The sequence below is a fragment of the Felis catus genome, chromosome A2 (assembly GCF_018350175.1).
Source record: "Felis catus isolate Fca126 chromosome A2, F.catus_Fca126_mat1.0, whole genome shotgun sequence".
Classification (NCBI taxonomy): domain Eukaryota; kingdom Metazoa; phylum Chordata; class Mammalia; order Carnivora; family Felidae; genus Felis; species Felis catus.
Window position 1 is genome coordinate 25,508,135 of NC_058369.1, and position 20,329 is coordinate 25,528,463.

Consider the following 20,329-nt stretch of genomic DNA (forward strand, 5'->3'; position numbering starts at 1 on the left):
TCTTTGTCAGAGGGATAAAGTAAGCAGAGCCTAAGATGTAGTCTTCAAAGGGGGATGTACAGGATAGTACAGAGTATAGAAAGAAATTATAGAACTTCTTTCATATTACCTTTTCAACTTTATTTTTCTAATAAGTTTATTTATTTTGAGAGAATGTGTGTGTTTGTGTGTGTGTGTTCATGTGCATGCACACATGCGCTCAAGTGAGTGGGAGAGGGGCAGAGAGAGAGGGAGAGAGAAAGTCCCAAGCAGGCTCCACACTGTCAGTGCAGACCCCAACATGGGGCTCAAACTCATGAACCATGAGGTCATGAACTGAGCCAAAACCAAGAGTCAGACACTTAACTGACTGAACCACCCAGGTGCCCCTTACCTTTTCTATTTTAAAAGGTCAGCATAAAGCAAAGAGAAACAGGGATGTATTTCAGTACTCTTGAATTCTAACTATGGCTACTTCTTTGTGGATGAATTGATATGATGTTCCTAGACTTGGAATGTGAAGGAAAGAAGTTCTTAAGGTCACTGCTGGGTCGTACCACAAAAAAATACTGAAGCAGCAATTCTTATTAAAATAACACCTGCATTCTTCACAGAGCTAGAACAAACAATCCTAAAATTTGTATGGAACCTGAAAAGACCCCAAATACCCAAAGCAATCCTGAAAAAGAAAACCAAAGCAGGAGGCATCACAATTCTGGACTTCAAGCTGTATTACAAAGCTGTAATCATCAAGACAGTATGGTTTTGCCACAAGAACAGACACTCATCAATGGAACAGAATAGAGAACCCAGAAACGGACCCACAAAAGTATGGGCAACTAATCTTTGACAACGCAGGAAAGAATATCCAATGGAAAAAAGATAGCCTCTCCAGTAAATGGTGCTGGGAAAACTGGACAGCGACATGCAGAAGAATGAACCTGGACCACTTTCTTACACCATACACAAAAATAAACTCAAAATGGATGAAAGACCTAAATGTAAGACAGGAAGCATCAAAATCTTAGAGGAGAAAACAGGCAGCAACCTCTTTGACCTTGGCCACAGGAACTTTTTACTCAACATGTCTCTGGAGGCAAGGGAAACAAAAGCAAAAATGAACTATTGGGACCTCATCAAGATACAAAGCTTCTGCACAGTGAAGGAAATAATTATCAAAACTAAAAGGCAACCGACAGAATGGGAGAAGATATTTGCAAATAACAATATCAGATAAAGGGTTAATATCTAAAATCTATAAAGAACCTCTCAAACTTACCACCCCAAAAGCAAATAATCCAGTGAAGAAATGGGCAAAAGACATGAATAGACACTTTTCCAAAGAAGACATCCAGATGGCTAATAGACACAAGAAAAGATGCTCAGGATCACTCATCATCAGGGAAATACAAATCAAAACCACAATGAGAGACCACCTCACACCTGTCATAATGGCTAAAATTAACAAACTCAGGCAACAACAGATGTTGGCAAGGATGCGGAGAAAGAGGAACCCTTTTGCACTGCTGGTCAGGGAATGCAAACTGGTGCAGCCACTCTGGAAAACAATATGGAGGTTCCTCAAAAAATTAAAAATAGAACTACTGTATGACCCAGAAATTGCATTACTAGGTACTTATCCAAGGGATACAGATATGCTGTTTCAAAGGGGCACATGCACCCCAATGTTTATAGCAGCACTATCAACAATAGCCCAAGTATGGAAAGAGCCCAAATGTCCATCGACTTATGAATGGATAAAGAAGATGTGGTACACACACACACACACACACACACACACACACACACATATACACACACTGGAATATTACTCAGCAATCAAAAAGAATGAAATCTTGCCATTTGTAACAATGTAGATGGAACTAGAGTGTATTATGCTAAGTGAAATTAGTCAGCCAGAGAAAGACAAATATCATATGACTTCACTCATATGTGGAATTTAAGACACAAAACAGATGAACATAAGGGAAAGGAAGCAAAAATAATATAAAAACAGAGAGAGAGACAAATCCTAAGAGACTCTTAAATACAGAGAACAAACTGAGGGGTGCTGGTGGGTGCTGGGTGGGGGAAAGGGCTAAAGGAGTAAGGACATTAAGGAGGACACTTGTTGGGATTAGCACTGGGTGTTATATGTAAGTGATGAATCACTAAAATCTATTCCTGAAATTATTATCACACTATATGTTAAATAATTTGGATTTAAATTTCAAAAAATATTAAACCAATCTTGAAAAAATAAAGGTTTCTCATTTTTGTTTATCTTTTCAAAAAAAATGAAAGGTTTATCAATTTTATTTATATTTTCAAACAAAATACTGAAGCAATGGAAAAGTTTTGTAGCAACATGACAGGATGAAAAAATAAATAGCTAAAGTGAACAGGAAAGTTTAGCAAAGCTTAGGAATACCCACTCCCCAGGGGTGGCTATTTCTTGGATGAGAGTAAAGGGATGAATTTATCCTATGAATTAGGAAAGTCACTATTTTTTCATCAGTCTTGGCCACATCCTTGACATTACCCAGATGAAAGAGAGAACTTGGGATCTTTTCTTTACTCCTTTTCTCCTTCCCCACCCCAGGCCACAGACTGGTAAGATACCATTTACTCAGGGTTTTCTAAGTACCTAATGCTCCATAAATGCTTCATTTCATTTGACCTTCAGACCTCACAACAACCCTATGTAGGAGGAACTATCATGTATATATATTAGTTCCATCCCATACAAGAGAAATGCAGGTGCTTCAACTACTAGGGTGAATCCATTTTACTACAGATGTTATCTCTGGAAACTGAAATGAAGCATCCAGCTATGAGTGATATATTCTATGGGTAAAAGTAGTTATAGCAACAAGAAAGAAAAAGCACTAGTAGAGATCTTGTGTAGGAAGATATTAGAAATGGGGGTAGAAGGAAAGGACATCAAACGTGTTGGCATTTCACAACTATCTTTTTTTGTCAATTAAATCACAAAGCACGATTTTCACACATCAGAATTGTTGAGACAAGTAGTTTTACTAAAACTACTTTAGTACTTTAGTACTTGCCTTTACTAATTTTTAAAAAATTTGTTAACCAGTGGTAAACCATAACAGCTATTCAAGCAGTGTTTCAAAGTTCTATTTTTTTCTTATCTTTGCAACCCTAAGATGTGATTTAAAATGTCTAATCACTCATAAGACATACTAAATAAAAGAGATGAAATTGCCATCATTAGGAAAAAATGAATTATAAAAATTCTATCTCATAACTATGGTAGAAGCCATTTGAAGTTTACCAAAAAAAAAGATATATTAAAATAGTATACTTTAAATTTTTTAATTACAAAAATCCTATTCACAAGCTGTACTTATCCTGAAGAGCAGAGAAAAAGTTGCTAGACAAGAACATTTCTGTGCTGGGAGTGGCACTCCCTAAAAAGCATTTACCTCCATCACTTCCTGTTTTTCATCTGCAGCAAAAATGTTAGGTACTTCTCCAGTATTGAGCACACTGTCAATATCCTCTAGAAAAGCTTCCTCTTTAATCTGAGTGTCCGTGATTAGAAAGACTGTCTTCTGGCCCTTCATGCCCACGTCCCTTAATAGAACCTTAAAGTAAAAATACACTTGTAAGCAGAATGTGGTACACATCTGTTGTTTTTGCTTTCCCTTCCTTTCCCTTCTTTTGAGAATGATATCTCAATTTTAGAGTGGTACCTCTTTCCACTTCTGATGGGGCTATTTTTCAGGGTCTCCAATTTTCCCATCCCCAGAGTAGGAAACCCCAACTAGTCAGAGTTTCCTGAGCCTTTAGACATAGTTGTTGATTCAGAGGAGGGCATGATTTTAAGACAGCCCAATCAGATTCTTACTTCAGGGACTAAGATGGATTTGAAAACAGAAAGAATCTCTGTCATTCTGAGAGGGAAGATATAAAGACCAGTAATCTAAAACTGCTAGGGGCCAACAGTGTTGTCTCATGGAATGAGTCTGTTGGAGAAGGAACCAAATAGAGGAGAGCAGTGCCAGGAGATAGAGTAATTACTGAGTGCTTAATTTGAGCTCCTAAATTCAGCCATATCAATGCCCTATCTACCTCCGGACCCTTCTGTCATGTAAGCCAATTACTCCATATTTTGCTTAAGTTGGTTTTTTGTTTTGTGTTGTGTTGTCAATTGTAACCAAAGATTCCCAATTAATATAAAGATACGGACTCAGTGGCATAGTGGAGCAGACTTGTTTAGGATGCTAGAACTAATCGTTAAAATTTCAGAACTTGTGAGAAGATTTTTAGACACAGCATTAAAAATTAAATTATATAAGCTTATAATTATAATAACAAAGGTAACAAAACAAAAATCTTATCACTTCTTATATTTACTACTATTTATCTTATCGAAATTATTTAAATTTATTGTTGTCTATACAGTAAAATACCATATAATGGTGCTCAAACACAGAACTCTTTCCAGCTCTGTTTTCAGTGACATCATCCATGCATGAGTTTCAATCATCCATGGTGGGAGTTTTTACACCACAGAAATTGTCAAATGCCAGAGGTTCTCCTGAACCCCCTGGAGAGTTGGTTGTTAAACATTTGCCAGTATTCCACTAGATATATTTCAGGTGAAAACAGCATTACTTCTCTGCAAATTTTTATTTATTTATTTATTTATTTATTTATTTATTTATTTATTTATTTTTAATCTTTATTTTTGAGAGGGAGAGAGACAGAGTGTGAGCGGGCGAGGAACAGAGAGAGACAGACACAGAATCTGAAGCAGGCTCCAGGCTCTGAGCTGTCAGCACAGAGCCTGACATAGGGCTTGAACTCACAAACCGCGAGATCATGACCTGAGCCAAAGTCAGATGCTCAACCAACTGAGCCACCCAGGTACCCAAATGATTTTTACATTTTTTAATGTTTATTTATTTTATTTTTGAGAGACAAACATAGAATGTGAGAGGGGGAGGAGCAGAGAGAGGGAGACACATAATCTGAAACAGGCTCCAGGCTTTGAGCTACCAGCACAGAGCCAGATGCGGGGCTTAAACCCACAAACTGTGAGATCATGACCTGAGCTGAAGTCGGCCGCTTAACTGAGTGAGCCACCCAGGCACCCCCAGCAAGTGATTTTTAAAATAAACTTCTATTTCTAGATTATATCTTTTAAATAAATCATATCACTTAAATAAATGCTGAATGTAGGGGCGCCTGGGTGGCGCAGTCGGTTAAGCGTCCGACTTCAGCCAGGTCACAATCTCGCGCTCTGAGAGTTCGAGCCCCGCGTCGGGCTCTGGGCTGATGGCTCAGAGCCTGGAGCCTGTTTCCGATTCTGTGTCTCCCTCTCTCTCTGCCCCTCCCCCGTTCATGCTCTGTCTCTCTGTCCCAAAAATAAATAAACGTTGAAAAAAAAATTAAAAAAAAAAATAAATGCTGAATGTTAATATATACAAAATTATGCCTTTCCCATAAAAGTCATCCTCCAATATGGAAGTTGGTGTGTTCCTAGAAATACTTTTCTATCAACAAAACTAGTAAAGGTAGCTTTTAAATAAGTATTATATCTAATCATATCAGATTTGTTTTTAAAGAGATTTTTCTTCAAGGCAGAAGGAATAGAGTTGAATTACTTTGAGTATTCTGGCTTGTCTAGGGGCCACCTGAGGCACTGATTTCTGTCTCACCTGTCTTAGGGCGCTTATGGGAACAGGGCTTAGTTTTGATATGAGGTTGGAGGCCACTGAAAACAGAGGCAAGTGCCCTTGCAAAATGGAGCAGCAGAGACTCTGAAGTTCCACAGGAAGGTGCCAGGGGGAGCAAGAGATTAGGGGCAGTGGAATACAACAAAAACCAATACCAACAGATAATGAGAAGAAACAGGAAATTAAGATAGCCCAAGGCACCTGTATATACTAGAGTACACAAAAGTGCATACACAACCCATAAAAAAGATGTACCCCCCCAAAAAAAAAGTTCTGAGAAGTCCCAGATTTTCTAACATGGTGATTGGTGAAGATTCCACCCTGCATGAAGCCAGTCTATAAAGACTGGGAAAGGTGGCAGTTTATTCAGTGCTCAAAACTCAACAGATCACAAGACATACAAGGAAACAGGGAAACATGGCCCAATCAGAAACAAAATCAAAATAAACCCTAAAATAACAACAACAACAACAACAAAACAGATCTAAGAACTACATAACAAGAAACTCAAAATAACTTTTAAAGATGCTCAATAAGCTAACAGAGAATACAGATAGACAACTAAAGGAGTCAGGAAAATGGTGCATGGACAAAATGGGAATGTCAAAACAAATATAAACTATTAAAAAATAACTTAGAAAGAGTCTTATGGGATACCACTAAGTGAGATGGTATACATACATAATGGGATACACATTATGGGAGCACGAAAAAGAAAAGACAGGGGGGAAAAGGCAGATAACTTATTCAAAGAAATTCTCAAATCTGAGGATAGAGGTGAACAAATGAGGTAGAAATAGAAATTCAAGAAGCTCAGGGACCCCCGGGAGGCTCAGTCGGTTAAGCAGCCAACTTTGGCTCAGGTTGTGATCTTGCAGTTCATGAGTTTGAGCCCCTCTTTGGACTCTGTGCTGACAGCTCAGAGCCTGGAGCCTGTTTCTGATTCTGTGTCTCCCTCTCTCTCTCTGCCCTTCTCCTGCTCATGCTCTCTCTCTCTCTCTCTCTCCCAAATAAATATTTTTAAAAATTTAAAAAAATCAAGCAGTTCAACAAACTCCAACTAAAATAAACCCAAATAGACTCACACAACAAGACACATTATAATTGAACTGTTGAAAGTCACAAATAAAAAGGGAACCTTGAAAACAGCAAGAGAAAAACAATGCATCACACACAAGGGAGCTTCCATGATATTACCAGCATATTTGTTAGCAGAAACCTCGGCAAGAGGGGAGTAGGATAATATATTCAAAGTGCTGAAAGAAAAGAAAAATCTGTCCACTAAGAATACTGTATCTGGAAAAACTGTCCTTCAAAACTATAAAGAAATTAAGATCTTCTCAGATAAAAGCTGAGGAAATTCATTAACACTAGATGTGCCCTTCAAGAAATGCTAAAGGGAGGGGTGCCTGGGTGGTTCAGTCAGTTGAGTGTCTTACTCTTGGTTTTGGCTCAGGTCATGATCTCAGGGTCATGGGATTGAGCCCTGCATCAGGCTCCATGCTGAGTGTGGAGCCTGCTTAAGATTCTCTCTCCCTCTGCCCCTCTGCCCCGCTCACACACACTCTCTCTAAAATAAAAATTTTTTTAAATTTTTTAAATTAAAACCTTCAAAAAAAATTTAAAAATAAAGAAATACTACAGGGAGTCCTTCAAGTTGAAATGAAAGGATGCTAGGGACGCCTGGGTGGCTCAGTCTGGCAACTGACTCTTGATTTTGGCTCAGGTCATGATCTCATGGTTGTGGGATCGAGCCCTATGTCGGGCTCCACACTGAGCATGGAGCCTGCTTGGGACTCTCTCTTCCTCACTCTCTGTGCCTCTCCTGTTTGAGCACACCCATGTGCATGCACACGCTCTCTCTCTTTCTCTCAAAATAAATAAACATTAATAAACAGAAAGAAAGGATGCTAGACAGCAACACAAAGCCATATGAGAATATGAAGTTCTCCAGTAAACGTATGGACAAATATAGAACTCTGTATTATTGTGATTTTAGTGTATAAATTCACTTTTAATTCCTGTATAGAGGGGCGCTTAGGTGGCTCAGTCGGTTGAGCATCCAACTTCGGCTCCGGTCATGATCTCGCAGTCCGTGAGTTCAAGCCTTGCATCAGGCTCTGTGCTGACAGCTGGGAGCCCGGAGCCTGCTTCAAATTCTGTGTCTCCCTCTCTCTCTGCCCCTCCCCCACTCGTGCTCTTTCTCTCTGTGTCAAAAATAAAAACATTAAAAAAATAAAAAAATAATAATTCCTGTATAGAATCTAGAAGACAAAAGCACAAAAACCTTTATAAACCTTTATGTTAATGAGTACACAGTCTATAAAGACATAATTTGTGACATCAAAAACATAAAGGGGGGGCAGATGTAAAGGAGTAGGTTTTGTGTGTCCGTTTTGTAAAGGAGTAGTTTTTGTATGTGATTGCAGTTGTTACAAGTTTAAAATAGATTACTACTTTAGGATATCTTATGTAATCACAATAGTAACTCCCTCCCCCTCCCCAAAAATCTAGTTTTGTGTATATTCTATAAATGAGAAGGGAGTCAAAGCATGTCACTACCAACAATCAACAAAACACAAAGGGAGGCAGTAAGAGAGCAAAGGAGGGACGAAAAAGGTACAAACATTCAGAAATGCCAAATACACATAGGGGAAGGGAAGGAAAAATAAGACTGAAACAGAGAGGGAGGCAAACCATAAGAGATTCTTAAAAACAGAGAACAAACTGAAGGTTTGACGGGGGTAGGGAAAATGGGTGATGGGCATTGAGGAGGGCACTTGGTGGGATGAGCACTGGGTATTATATGTAAGTGATGAATCCCTGTATTCTCCTCCTGAAGCCAAGACTACACTGTATATTAACTTGAGAAAAAAAAAAAAAGCCAAATACAAGCAAAACACCAACAGTAAATCCTTCCCTATTAGCAACAACTTCAAATGCAAATGGATTAAATTCCCCAATCAGAATATATAGTTTTGCAGAATGGATTTTAAAAACAGGACCCAATGATATGCTGCCTAGAAGAGACTCACTTTAGACCGAAGGGCACACCATTGGTTGAAAGTGAAATAATGGAAAAGATGTTCCATGAAAATGGTAACCAGAGGAGAGCAGGGCAGCTACACTAATACCAGACAAAATAGTAAAAAGCTGTTATAAGGGACAGGAAACATTACATAATGATCAAAAGGTCAATTCATCAGGAAGATGTAACAATTATAAATATTTATGCACAAAACAGCAGAGCTACTAAGTACATGAAGCAGGGGTGCCTGGGTGGCTCAGCTGGTTAAGCATCTCACTCTTGGTTTCAGTTCAGGTCATGATCTCACGGTTCTTGGGTTCGAGCCCCTTGTCAAGCTCCACGATGTCAGTGCAGAGCCTGCTTGGGATTCTCTTTCTTTGCCCCTCCCCTGCTCGTGCTCTCTCTCTCTCTCAAAATAAATAAATAAACTTAATTTTTCTTCCCCTAAATATATGAAACAATGACAGAATTGAAGGGATAAATAGCAACACAATAGGAGGAAACTTCAACGTTCACTTTTAATAAGGGCTAGAAGAACCAGACAAAATGTCAGTAAGGAAAAGGAGTATTTGAACAATACTATAAACAAACTGGACCTGACAGACATATATAGAACACTCTACCCAACAAGAGCAGAATATACCTTCTTCTCTAATGCACATAGGACATTCTCCAGGACAGATCACATATTATGCCACAAACAAGTCTTAACAGATTTAAGAAAACTGATACCAAATCAAGCACCTGTTCTAATCACAATGGAACGAAACTATGAATCAACAGAAGGAAAACTGGAAAATCTGCAAATTCATGGCAATTAAACAACACACTATTAAACAATAGATCAAAGAAGAAATCACAAGGGAAATTAGAAAATTTCTTGAAACAAATGAAAATGAAAAGTCAACATACCAAAACTTAGGAAATGCAGCAAAAGCAGTGCTAAGAGGGAAGTTTATAGCCGCAAACACATCAAAACAGAAGAAAGATCTCAAGTCAACAGTCTAATTTTACATCTCATAGAACCTCAAAAATTGAATAAACCAAATCCAAAGCTAGCAAGAAAAAGGAAGCAATAAAGATTAGAGGTAAACAAAATAGGGGATTAAAAAAATCAGTAGGAAAAAAAAATCAGTGGAACTTAGAGGGTTTTTTTTAACCAACAAAATTAATAAAATCTAGCAAGATTAAGAAAAAAGAAAGAAGATTCAAATAACTAAAATTAGAAATGAAAGAGGGGACATTACAACCCATGCTACAAAAATTAAAAAGGATTATAAGAGGGAGCATGGATGGTTCTGTTGTTTGAGGGTCTGACTCTTGATTTTGGCTAAGGTCATGATCTCAGTGTCATAGGATCAAGCCTTGTGTCAGGCTCCACGCTGAGGGTGGAGCCTGCTTACGATTCTCTCTCTCCCTCTCTGCCCCTCTCCCCTGCTTGTGTGCACTCCTTTCACTCTAAAATTAAAAATTAAAAAAAATAACAAATTAATTAATTAATAGAGTAGAATACTATTAACAATTGTATGCCAACAAATTGTATAACCTAAAATAAATTCTCAAAAATGAATGAAGTGGGGCGCCTGGGTGGCTCAGTCAGTTAACTGTCCAATTTCGGCTCAGGTCGTGATCTCCCAGTTCACAGGTTCGAGCCCCGTGTCGGACTCCGCGCTGACAGCTCAGAACCTGGCTCCTGCTTTGGATTCTGTGTCTGCCTCTCTTTCTGCCCCTCTCCCACTCATGCTCTGTTTCTCTCTGTCTCTCTCTCTCTCAAAAATAAACATTTAAAAATGAAAAATTAAAGTACAAATAGATTTAGTAACATGCTCAAGATAGCTAACAAAACATGCAAAGCAGTAATTAAAACTGAATCTGCCTAACTTTAAAGTCTATGTTCTATCTACTGAAGAAGGCTGCTTTCTCAATCTGTTAGCTCATTTGGTAGTAAATGTATCAAAAATTTTCCTCTAAGGTGAGAGCAGAAAAAGAAACACTGTAATTTTTTGCTCTGTGTCTAAGTAAACCTCTTTGATATCAGCTTGGATTCTACCACTTCAATATCCAGCTCTCTAGGCTAACTTTTAGGCTATAGAAACTTCATATGTGAGGGTGAGTGTAAGTGAAAAAAGTCCATCAATCTTTCTATTTTTCATTTTGCATCATCTCCCTTCTGTGAGGGATGTGAGGCATGTGAGGATGAAGCCCCAGGCATCTACCCCACTATTCTATTGGTTACTGGGAAAGCAACATTAATTGGGCAACATTAATGACATCATCATCACCGTCAGGGTTCACGTTTAACAATCTGCTGGAAAACATACATTTATCGGAAATGAGACCTCTCTGAACTAGAATAAAGATAGAATCAGCAGCTGCAGTGGAAAAGACAAATGATAAATCCTGCTCTGCTGTGGATACCTTCCCTCAACTTCAGTTTCCTCATCAGTAAAACAGAGACAACCATACCTGCTTCACTGAATTGTTGTACCTACAGAATGAGATCGCGTATTTAAAGCACTTAGAGCAGTGCTCAGCACACACAGTTACTGCTCTATGGATAATATTATTATCATCACCAACGTAGTCAGCACACAGCTATACAGGTTGGCTCTCTCTTCACAGCACTGATAATTATTTTAGACACTAGGTTTCTTCATAATTTTACCTTCAAATCCTCTCTCCACTCATTCATACCATAGCTTTTAGAAATTTCTGGTTGGAAAATCTGCATTTTTGCCATGGATGTAGCCAGACGGGTTAAAGATTGACGACCACTGCCTCCAAGTCCAACAAGCAAGGCATTTCCACCTGACTGCTTTAGAATTCGACATATTCGTGATAAATGTTCCAATACATACCTATGAGATATCAATATTATTATACTTGGAAATACGAATGTAAATGTATATTTACAGGTAACTATTATTTTATATTCTTGGAAGGATGAACTTTGCTATCCCATGTTATTACCCTAATTTTAAAGAGATAATGGTCAAAAAGTGCGGTTTTTCAAAAGATGTTACCATTGAATCATTTGATGCAAAGGAAAACTAAAGTACAAATTCAGGAACTGTAATGTACAAATTATAGAAATGAAATGCAGTTGTAACCACTTATACTGAAAGCATATCACTGTTTTTGTTAAAAACATCTCTTCAATCTTTTTTTAAGATTTATTTTTAAGTAATACCTACACCCAACGTGAGGCTTGAACCTACAGCTCCAAGATCAAGAGTCACACGCTTTACCAACTGAACTAGCCAGGAACCCCTCTTCAATCTTTTAATACTAGGATTTATATGTGAGAAATAGAAAATCAGTTATCTATAAAATTAACAATTTCTGTGAAGACCCAGCCTCATTAGTAATTAGCGAAATTAAAATTGGAGCCACAGTGAGATACCATTCCACTCTCCTTTAGATTGGCAAAACTTACCAAGTCTGGCAATCCTAGTGTTGGCAAGGGTGAAGAACAATGGAAACTCTTAATCATTTTTGAAGATACTTCAGCAAAACTTAGTAAAGTAGAAGATCCTTACACACCATAATACAATAATTTCACTTTTAGGAATATAACCTAGAGAAATTCTAACACATGTACCCAAAGAGACATGAATATTCAAATCTTTTTTTTTTATATCTGCAAAAACTAGAAAGTCACCTAAAAGTCCATCTCAGAAGAATGACCACATTGTGTTAGTAGTAAAAACTCATTTGTTGTGACTCTCACAAACAATATGGAAAAAACCTGAAGAATGTATACAGTATATTATTTATAAAAGTTTTAAACATGCAAAATCAGGGGCACCTGGGTGCTTGGTCAGTTAAGCATCTGACTTCAGCTCAGGTCATGATTCCCCAGTTTGCGGGTTTGAGCCCCACATTGGGCTCTGTACTGACAGATCAGAGCAGAGCCTGGAGCCTGCTTCAGATTCTATCTCCCTCTCTCTGCCCCTGCCCTGCTCAGGCTCTGTTTCTCAAAAAAAAAAAAAAAAGAAGACAACTCTTTAAAAAAATTAAACATGCTAACTAAGACTGTGCATATATATTCAGGAACACACATGTGTAGTAAAAAGCACATGACATGAGTTCCTTTTACTCCTACAGGGTATGATGGGGATGCAGAGAGACAGGACTGACTACACAAGGGACTTCAAATAAATTTCTAATTTTTTATGTCTTAAGCTGCATGACCAGTACAAGATTATCCACCATATTTTTCTTTATATCTTTTCATACATTTTAAATATTTCACAGAAAAATTTTACAAATAGCAATTTCCATCATGAACACCAAATGTAGGTACCTAAAAATGACAAGATTCATTCTTGTCTTGTGAGTTTGATTATACTCATCTAGGCATTGTTCCACAATGTCACTAAAATGATGAATATTTGGAATTTCAACATAAAGTCTGTCGTCTCCTTCAAGATCAGGATTCATATAATCACCAAACATGAGATTTCTCAAGTCTCCTTCAGATATCTATAGAATGAAAATCAACACGTTACAAAATTCAACATTTTATAAAATAAATTTAAGGAAATATTACATAAAATTTTGTTTTATCTATGTTATAGGATGATTATCAATTAAATAATTCTTTTAAATGGAGAGGTAAATAATATACTTATAAAATTAATTCCTAAAATTATATTATATCTTCAAAAAACAAAAAGAACAGAAATTTTTCTGTTATATAAGATTTTCCCCCAAGAGCCTAGAAAAGTCATTCTGAGTGACTCTCACTTATTGAGTACTTACTAAGGTATGGTCACCATGTTAAGTACTTTGCATTTATTATATCATTTAATCCCTATCGTATAAGGTTTTATTCTTTAAATAACTTCTATGTTACATATATATTTCCCCTGAAGACAAATCTTCTCACAATAAACACCTATCATTGAGGGAAGTGAAAAGAATTTGATTGTTAAGAGGAGACAGTATTTTTTTTTTAATTTTTTTTTTCAACGTTTATTTATTTTTGGGACAGAGAGAGACAGAGCATGAATGGGGGAGGGGCAGAGAGAGAGGGAGACACAGAATCGGAAACAGGCTCCAGGCTCTGAGCCATCAGCCCAGAGCCCCACGCGGGGCTCGAACTCACGGACCGCGAGATCGTGACCTGGCTGAAGTCAGACGCTTAACCGACTGCGCCACCCAGGCGCCCCAGGAGACAGTATTTTTTAAAGATAGGTTGATTGTCAACAATTCATGCTATTGTACTGTTTTAACTTAATATGTATACAATCACTAAATATACTCACGGGTGCATTATCTCTCCTCAAATGTGAAAAGACACCATCAAATGATTCTTTAAAATGGTCCTTTATAACAGCTTTGATTAAATTGAACAGCCAGTATCGATCCTCGTTATTAACGAGGCGGTCATAAAACACCCGGAGAACTTCATGAACAAACAAGCGGGTCATGGTGTGTTTGCTCTCCACAGCATCTTTTTCAATGAGTAAGCAGCCCCGGATGACACGTGAAAAATCCCGCAAGTTGAAAGTGTAATGGGATTTTGTGGGAGTGGGCAAAAGATTTTCCATGGATCGTTTATATACCTGCATTTGAAAAACAACAATGGAACAATATAATGATTATAATAAGTAAAGTCATGTAACAAATAGTATATAATATGAAATATTTTATTTATCTTATCAGATTATATTGGTTTGGGGGCACCTGGGTGGCTCAGCTGGTTAAGTGTCTGACTCTTGCTTTCAATTCAGGTCATAATCTCACGGTTTTGTGAGATTGAGCCCCACATTGGGCTCCACACTACCAGACAGCACAGAACCTGCTTGGGATTCTCTCTCCCTCTCTCTCTGCTCCTCCCCTGCTCACACACATGCTCTCATGATCTCTCTCAAAATAAGTAAATAAACTTAAAAAAAATTATATTGGTTTAGAAAATTGTATAGTACCCAGTCTAGCATGGCACACAGCTTTTTTTTTTTTTTTTTTTTTTTTTGGCTTATAGCAGGCATTATGAAGTCGAAGGAACTTAATATTATCAAATTCCATCCAAGCCCAAGAAGTGACCATGCGTTTATTTCCCAGTTATTACAGTTGTTCCATTTAAAGCTGAATGACCTGTGATTAAATAATTAGCAAAGGGGCGCCTGGGTGGCGCAGTCGGTTAAGCGTCCGACTTCAGCCAGGTCACGATCTCGCGGTCCGTGAGTTCGAGCCCCGTGTCGGGCTCTGGGCTGATGGCTCAGAACCTGGAGCCTGCTTCCAATTCTGTGTCTGCCTCTCTCTCTGCCCCTCCCACGTTCATGCTCTGTCTCTCTCTGTCCCAAAAATAAATAAACGTTGAAAAAAAAATTAAAAATAAATAAATAAATAAATAATTAGCAAAAACTTTAGTAGAGAGTGAAACCAGATAACTCATTCTGAATCATTCCAAATGGTGGCAAGGATGAAACAATTTCCTTTGGCTACCCTTGACTTCAAAACAAATCAATGTATCCTCTTCCTTCCCTTTGCTCTTATTTTCTCTCTGCCTCTTCTCCCTTCTGTCTCGATTGGCTATAATATGGAAATAATGTATGTTTTTACTATTTGCTAAATTCACCAAATAAACTTTAATATTTTCTATAAGTAAATTAAGTCTCTTTATAATATAGCCCCCCAAAAAACCTCAAATGAAATTATTTTTTTATTTGTCTGTGTTCTATGATTATCCCCCCTCCCAGCATCTGCAATGCGGTAGGTCTAAAATGCTTAAAAAAAAAAAAAAAAAAAAAAAAAAAGGATCCCTTTCTGCCTCACCAACTCCCTTCTTTTTCCAGGAGATGTCTGAAATACATATAACATATTTTATAAATAGAAGAACTTTTCTGTATCAGAATAAGTTTAGTACTTTCAATGCACTATCCCTTTGTTCATAGTTTCTCTATTTTAACAGCACAAATTTTCCACCAGAGTAAGGGAGAAACTTCAGAAAGACACAATGCTCTCGGAAACCGATGGAATGATTCTAGGGAGTTTTGTGCTTCTGGTTGCAGTGATCCCACAGTGAACCCCACTTTATCAACGCTCCAGAAAGCTTAGTTCAGTGATCTATCACTCACTTACCTTATATACAATTTTCCCTTTTACCATTGGTGATGAGGCTGGCTATGTCCTCTGAATAGAGGCAGATAACACACCCTGAATTATGCAAAGCCATTAGGCAGTCTTGTTTTCTGTTCCCACCCTTGTGTTTCCTTACTATTATATTTTTTCACTGCTACTCCTAAATTATGTTGTATGACTAAAAAGGATGCATTCATAAGCTAAAGTCCCCCACCCTCACCATCTCCCTATCTCCCTATCTATCTCCCCTATTTATCTCCCTATCTATCTCCCCTATTTATCTCCCTATCTATCTATCTAGGCTCTATGCCCAATGTGGGGCTAGAACTCACAACCCCAAGATCAAGAGTTGCATGCTCTACCAAATAAGCCAGCCAGGCACTCCCTCTATTTCTTTTTAAAGACAAACATGCATGTATGCTGAAAACTATAGAAAGCTTATGAAGGAAATTGAAGAAGATTTAAAGAAATGGAAAGACATTCCCTGCTCATGGATTGGAAAAATAAATATTGTCAAAATGTCAATACTACCCAAAGCTATCTACACATTCAATGCAATCCCAATCAAAATTGCACCAGCATTCTTCTCGAAACTAGAACAAGCAATCCTAAAATTCATATGGAACCACAAAAGGCCCCAAATAGCCAAAGGAATTTTGAAGAAGACCAAAGCAGGAGGCATCACAATCCCAGACTTTAGCCTCTACTACAAAGCTGTCATCATCAAGACAGCATGGTATTGGCACAAAAACAGACACATAGACCAATGGAATAGAATAGAAACCCCAGAACTAGACCCACAAACGTATGGCCAACTCATCTTTGACAAAGCAGGAAAGAACATCCAATGGAAGAAAGACAGCCTCTTTAACAAATGGTGCTGGGAGAACTGGACAGCAACATGCAGAAGGATGAAACTAGACCACTTTCGCACACCATTCACAAAAATAAACTCAAAATGGATAAAGGACCTAAATGTGAGACAGGAAGCCATCAAAACCTTAGAGGAGAAAGCAGGAAAAGACCTCTCTGACCTCAGCCGTAGCAATCTCTTACTCGACACATCCCCAAAGGCAAGGGAATTAAAAGCAAAAGTGAATTACTGGGACCTTATGAAGATAAAAAGCTTCTGCACAGCAAAGGAAACAACCAACAAAACTAAAAGGCAACCAACGGAATGGGAAAAGATATTCGCAAATGACATATCGGACAAAGGGCTAGTATCCAAAATCTATAAAGAGTTCACCAAACTCCACACCCGAAAAACAAATAACCCAGTGAAGAAATGGGCAGAAAACATGAATAGACACTTCTCTAAAGAAGACATCCAGATGGCCAACAGGCACATGAAAAGATGTTCAGCGTCGCTCCTTATCAGGGAAATACAAATCAAAACCACACTCAGGTATCACCTCACGCCAGTCAGAGTGGCCAAAATGAACAAATCAGGAGACTCTAGATGCTGGAGAGGATGTGGAGAAACGGGAACCCTCTTGCACTGTTGGTGGGAATGCAAATTGGTGCAGCCGCTCTGGAAAGCAGTGTGGAGGTTCCTCAGAAAATTAAAAATAGACCTACCCTATGACCCAGCAATAGCACTGCTAGGAATTTATCCAAGGGATACAGGAGTACTGATGCATAGGGCCACTTGTACCCCAATGTTCATAGCAGCACTCTCAACAATAGCCAAATTATGGAAAGAGCCTAAATGTCCATCAACTGATGAATGGATAAAGAAATTGTGGTTTATATACACAATGGAATATTACGTGGCAATGAGAAAAAATGAAATATGGCCTTTTGTAGCAACGTGGATGGAACTGGAGAGTGTGATGGCTTATTTCATTAAGTGAAATAAGCCATACAGAGAAAGACAGATACCATATGGTTTCACTCTTATGTGGATCCTGAGAAACTTAACAGGAACCCATGGGGGAGGGGAAGGAAAAAAAAAAAAAAAACAGGTTAGAGTGGGGAGAGAGCCAAAGCATAAGAGACTGTTAAAAACTGAGAACAAACTGAGGGTTGATGGGGGGTGGGAGGGAGGAGAGGGTGGGTGATGGGTATTGAGGAGGGCACCTTTTGGGATGAGCACTGGGTGTTGTGTGGAAACCAATTTGTCAATAAATTTCATATAAAAAAAATAAATAAAAAATAAAGACAAACATGCAGATTAGAAGGGAAGAAAAAGAAAATTAATAAACACCAGGGTAGAAACCTAACAATTAGGGAAACCCCTGTGGTGTGGCAGATACTGATTCTAAATTATTTCCTTATAACAACCTTGTGAAATAGGTGCTATCTTCCATTTTAGTGATTAAAAAACTGAGTTTCTAGAAGTTCAAATTACTTTCTCTAGGCCACTTATAGCTAGGAGATAGCAATCAAGGCTCAAACCCAGTTAGATTCCCTGATTTCAAAGCCTCTGATCTTCCTGTTCTCAAGCCTCCTTAACAGTTTCTTAGATACCGAAGACCAAAGTAAATGACTAAGAAAAAAATGTTAAAAAAAAAAAAAAAGGACCAAATGAGGAATATATGAAATACTAAAACATTTTATATTGCTTTATTTGCTCACCTCCATTGTCCCACTGACAAGTTGGTTCCCAATTAAAAAGTACTCTGGAGGAAACTCATGAGTCCTAAGGTAGAATGCTACAATTGAGGAGAAGATTCGGACCATAGTTTCGTCACTGAAAGTATTAATAGAGCAGATGTTGAAATGTCGAATAAAACGAGGAGTGACTGGATTTCTTCCACCACCTGGAGGGCCCATGGCAGCCATCAGCTCTATGTCAACCAATGTGATTTTACTTGTATCCTTAAGGTCATACCTTGAAAGCACATAAAAATTCCAAAGCAATCAGTTATAAGCCAGTAAAGATAGAATGAAATGTTGATCTGACTAGAAATGTAATCTGATTTTAGCGTCTCTAAAAGAAAGAACCCTAGGGGTACTGGATGGCTCAGTCAGTTGAGTGTCCAACTTTAGCTCAGGTCATGATCTCCTGGTTCGTGGGTTTCAGCCCTGCATTGGGCTTCATGCCTACAGCTCAGAGCCTGGAGCCTGCTTCAGATTCTGTCTCCCTCTCTCTGCCCCTCCCCTGCCTCTCTCTCTCAAAAATAAACAAACATTTAAAATTTGTTTTAAATAAATCAAGGGAAGAACCCTAGAAAATGCTTGGAGTAGAAAAACAAAAATAATTAAAAATATTTTTTTATTTGATATAACATTATATTCCTTTCAGGTGCACAACATAATGATTCCATCTTTGTATATATTGCAAAACAATTGACCCAGTAAGTCAAGTTAACATCCATCACTACACATGATGACAAAATTTTTCTTTTTTTTTTTATTTTTTTTTCCCAACGTTTATTTATTTTTGGGACAGAGAGAGACAGAGCATGAACGGGGGAGGGGCAGAGAGAGAGGGAGACACAGAATCGGAAACAGGCTCCAGGCTCTGAGCCATCAGCCCAGAGCCGGACGCGGGCCTCGAGCTCACGGACCGCGAGATCGTGACCTGGCTGAAGTCGGACGCTTAACCGACTGCGCCACCCAGGCGCCCCTAAAATTTTTCTTGTGATAACTTTCAAAATCCACTCTCCTAGCTACTTTCAAATATGCAATACAGTATTATTAACTATATTCACCATGCTATCCATTACATCCCTCAGACTTAACCATTATATAACTGGAAATTTGTACCTTATGACTCCCTTCACCTATTTCACCCATCCCCCAACCCCTGCCTCAGGCAACCACCAGTCTGTGAAGAGAATGTGTGTGGTGTGTGTTTTTTAATGTTTATGTATTTTTGAGAGAGACAGAGTGCAAGTGGGGCAGGGGCAGAGACAGCCAGAGACACAGAATCCAAAGGAGTCTCCACGCTTTGAGCTGTCAGCACAGAATCCAACGCGGGGCTGGAACTCACTGACCGCGAGATCATGACCTGAGCTAGGTCGGATGTTTAACCAACTGAGCCACCCATGGGCCCCAGAAGAGAATGTTTTTTTAAAGCAGTGTCCTATTTCTCCTTCCAGTGACACTGATTCTGTTGCCAAATTCTGGGTACCTATAATGTCCTTTCATTTTACCCTTCCCTTTCCAGTTTGACTCTCTACTTTTTCCTCCCTCACTCCAAATCCAGAAGCATGGATGAGAGATCATTCTTGTTTGTAGCTGGTTATAGGTAGGGTGACCACATATGCCATTTTGCCTAGAACAATTCTGGTTTGTGCTTGCCTGGAGTCATTATTAATAACACTCCCCTTTTGTGCTTAGGAATGTCCCAGTCCTAACAATAAATTATATAGTCATCCAGTTACTTACAGCAAAGTCCTGATTTTGTTTTCGCATCTCAGATCTTATCTTCAGAGCACATAAAGATGCCTAAATAGTACCTGTAATGCTTTTGTTATGTAAAGAGAGACACAATGGGGGAATAGCAAAGCTCCAAAGAAGTTTTAATCAGAAAGGAATATATAAATGGCTCAACTTAGTTGGAACCAGAGTGAAAATG

General features: G+C 38.4%; 1 protein-coding gene across 17 annotated transcripts in view; it reads right to left on the reverse strand.

Annotated features, from left to right (window-relative positions):
• The window catches only part of DNAH12 (dynein axonemal heavy chain 12), a 221,014-nt gene that overhangs the window by 84,047 nt on the left and 116,638 nt on the right, over positions 1-20,329 (reverse strand). For all 17 annotated transcript variants that reach the window (XM_045051717.1, XM_045051716.1, XM_045051715.1 and 14 more), the window contains 5 exons: positions 18,382-18,637; positions 13,986-14,285; positions 13,022-13,200; positions 11,381-11,573; positions 3,429-3,590 (listed from right to left, as the gene is read on the reverse strand). In XM_045051717.1, coding sequence (XP_044907652.1) covers positions 3,429-3,590; positions 11,381-11,573; positions 13,022-13,200; positions 13,986-14,285; positions 18,382-18,637 — 1,090 coding nt within the window. The remainder of the gene's footprint in view (positions 1-3,428; positions 3,591-11,380; positions 11,574-13,021; positions 13,201-13,985; positions 14,286-18,381; positions 18,638-20,329) is intronic.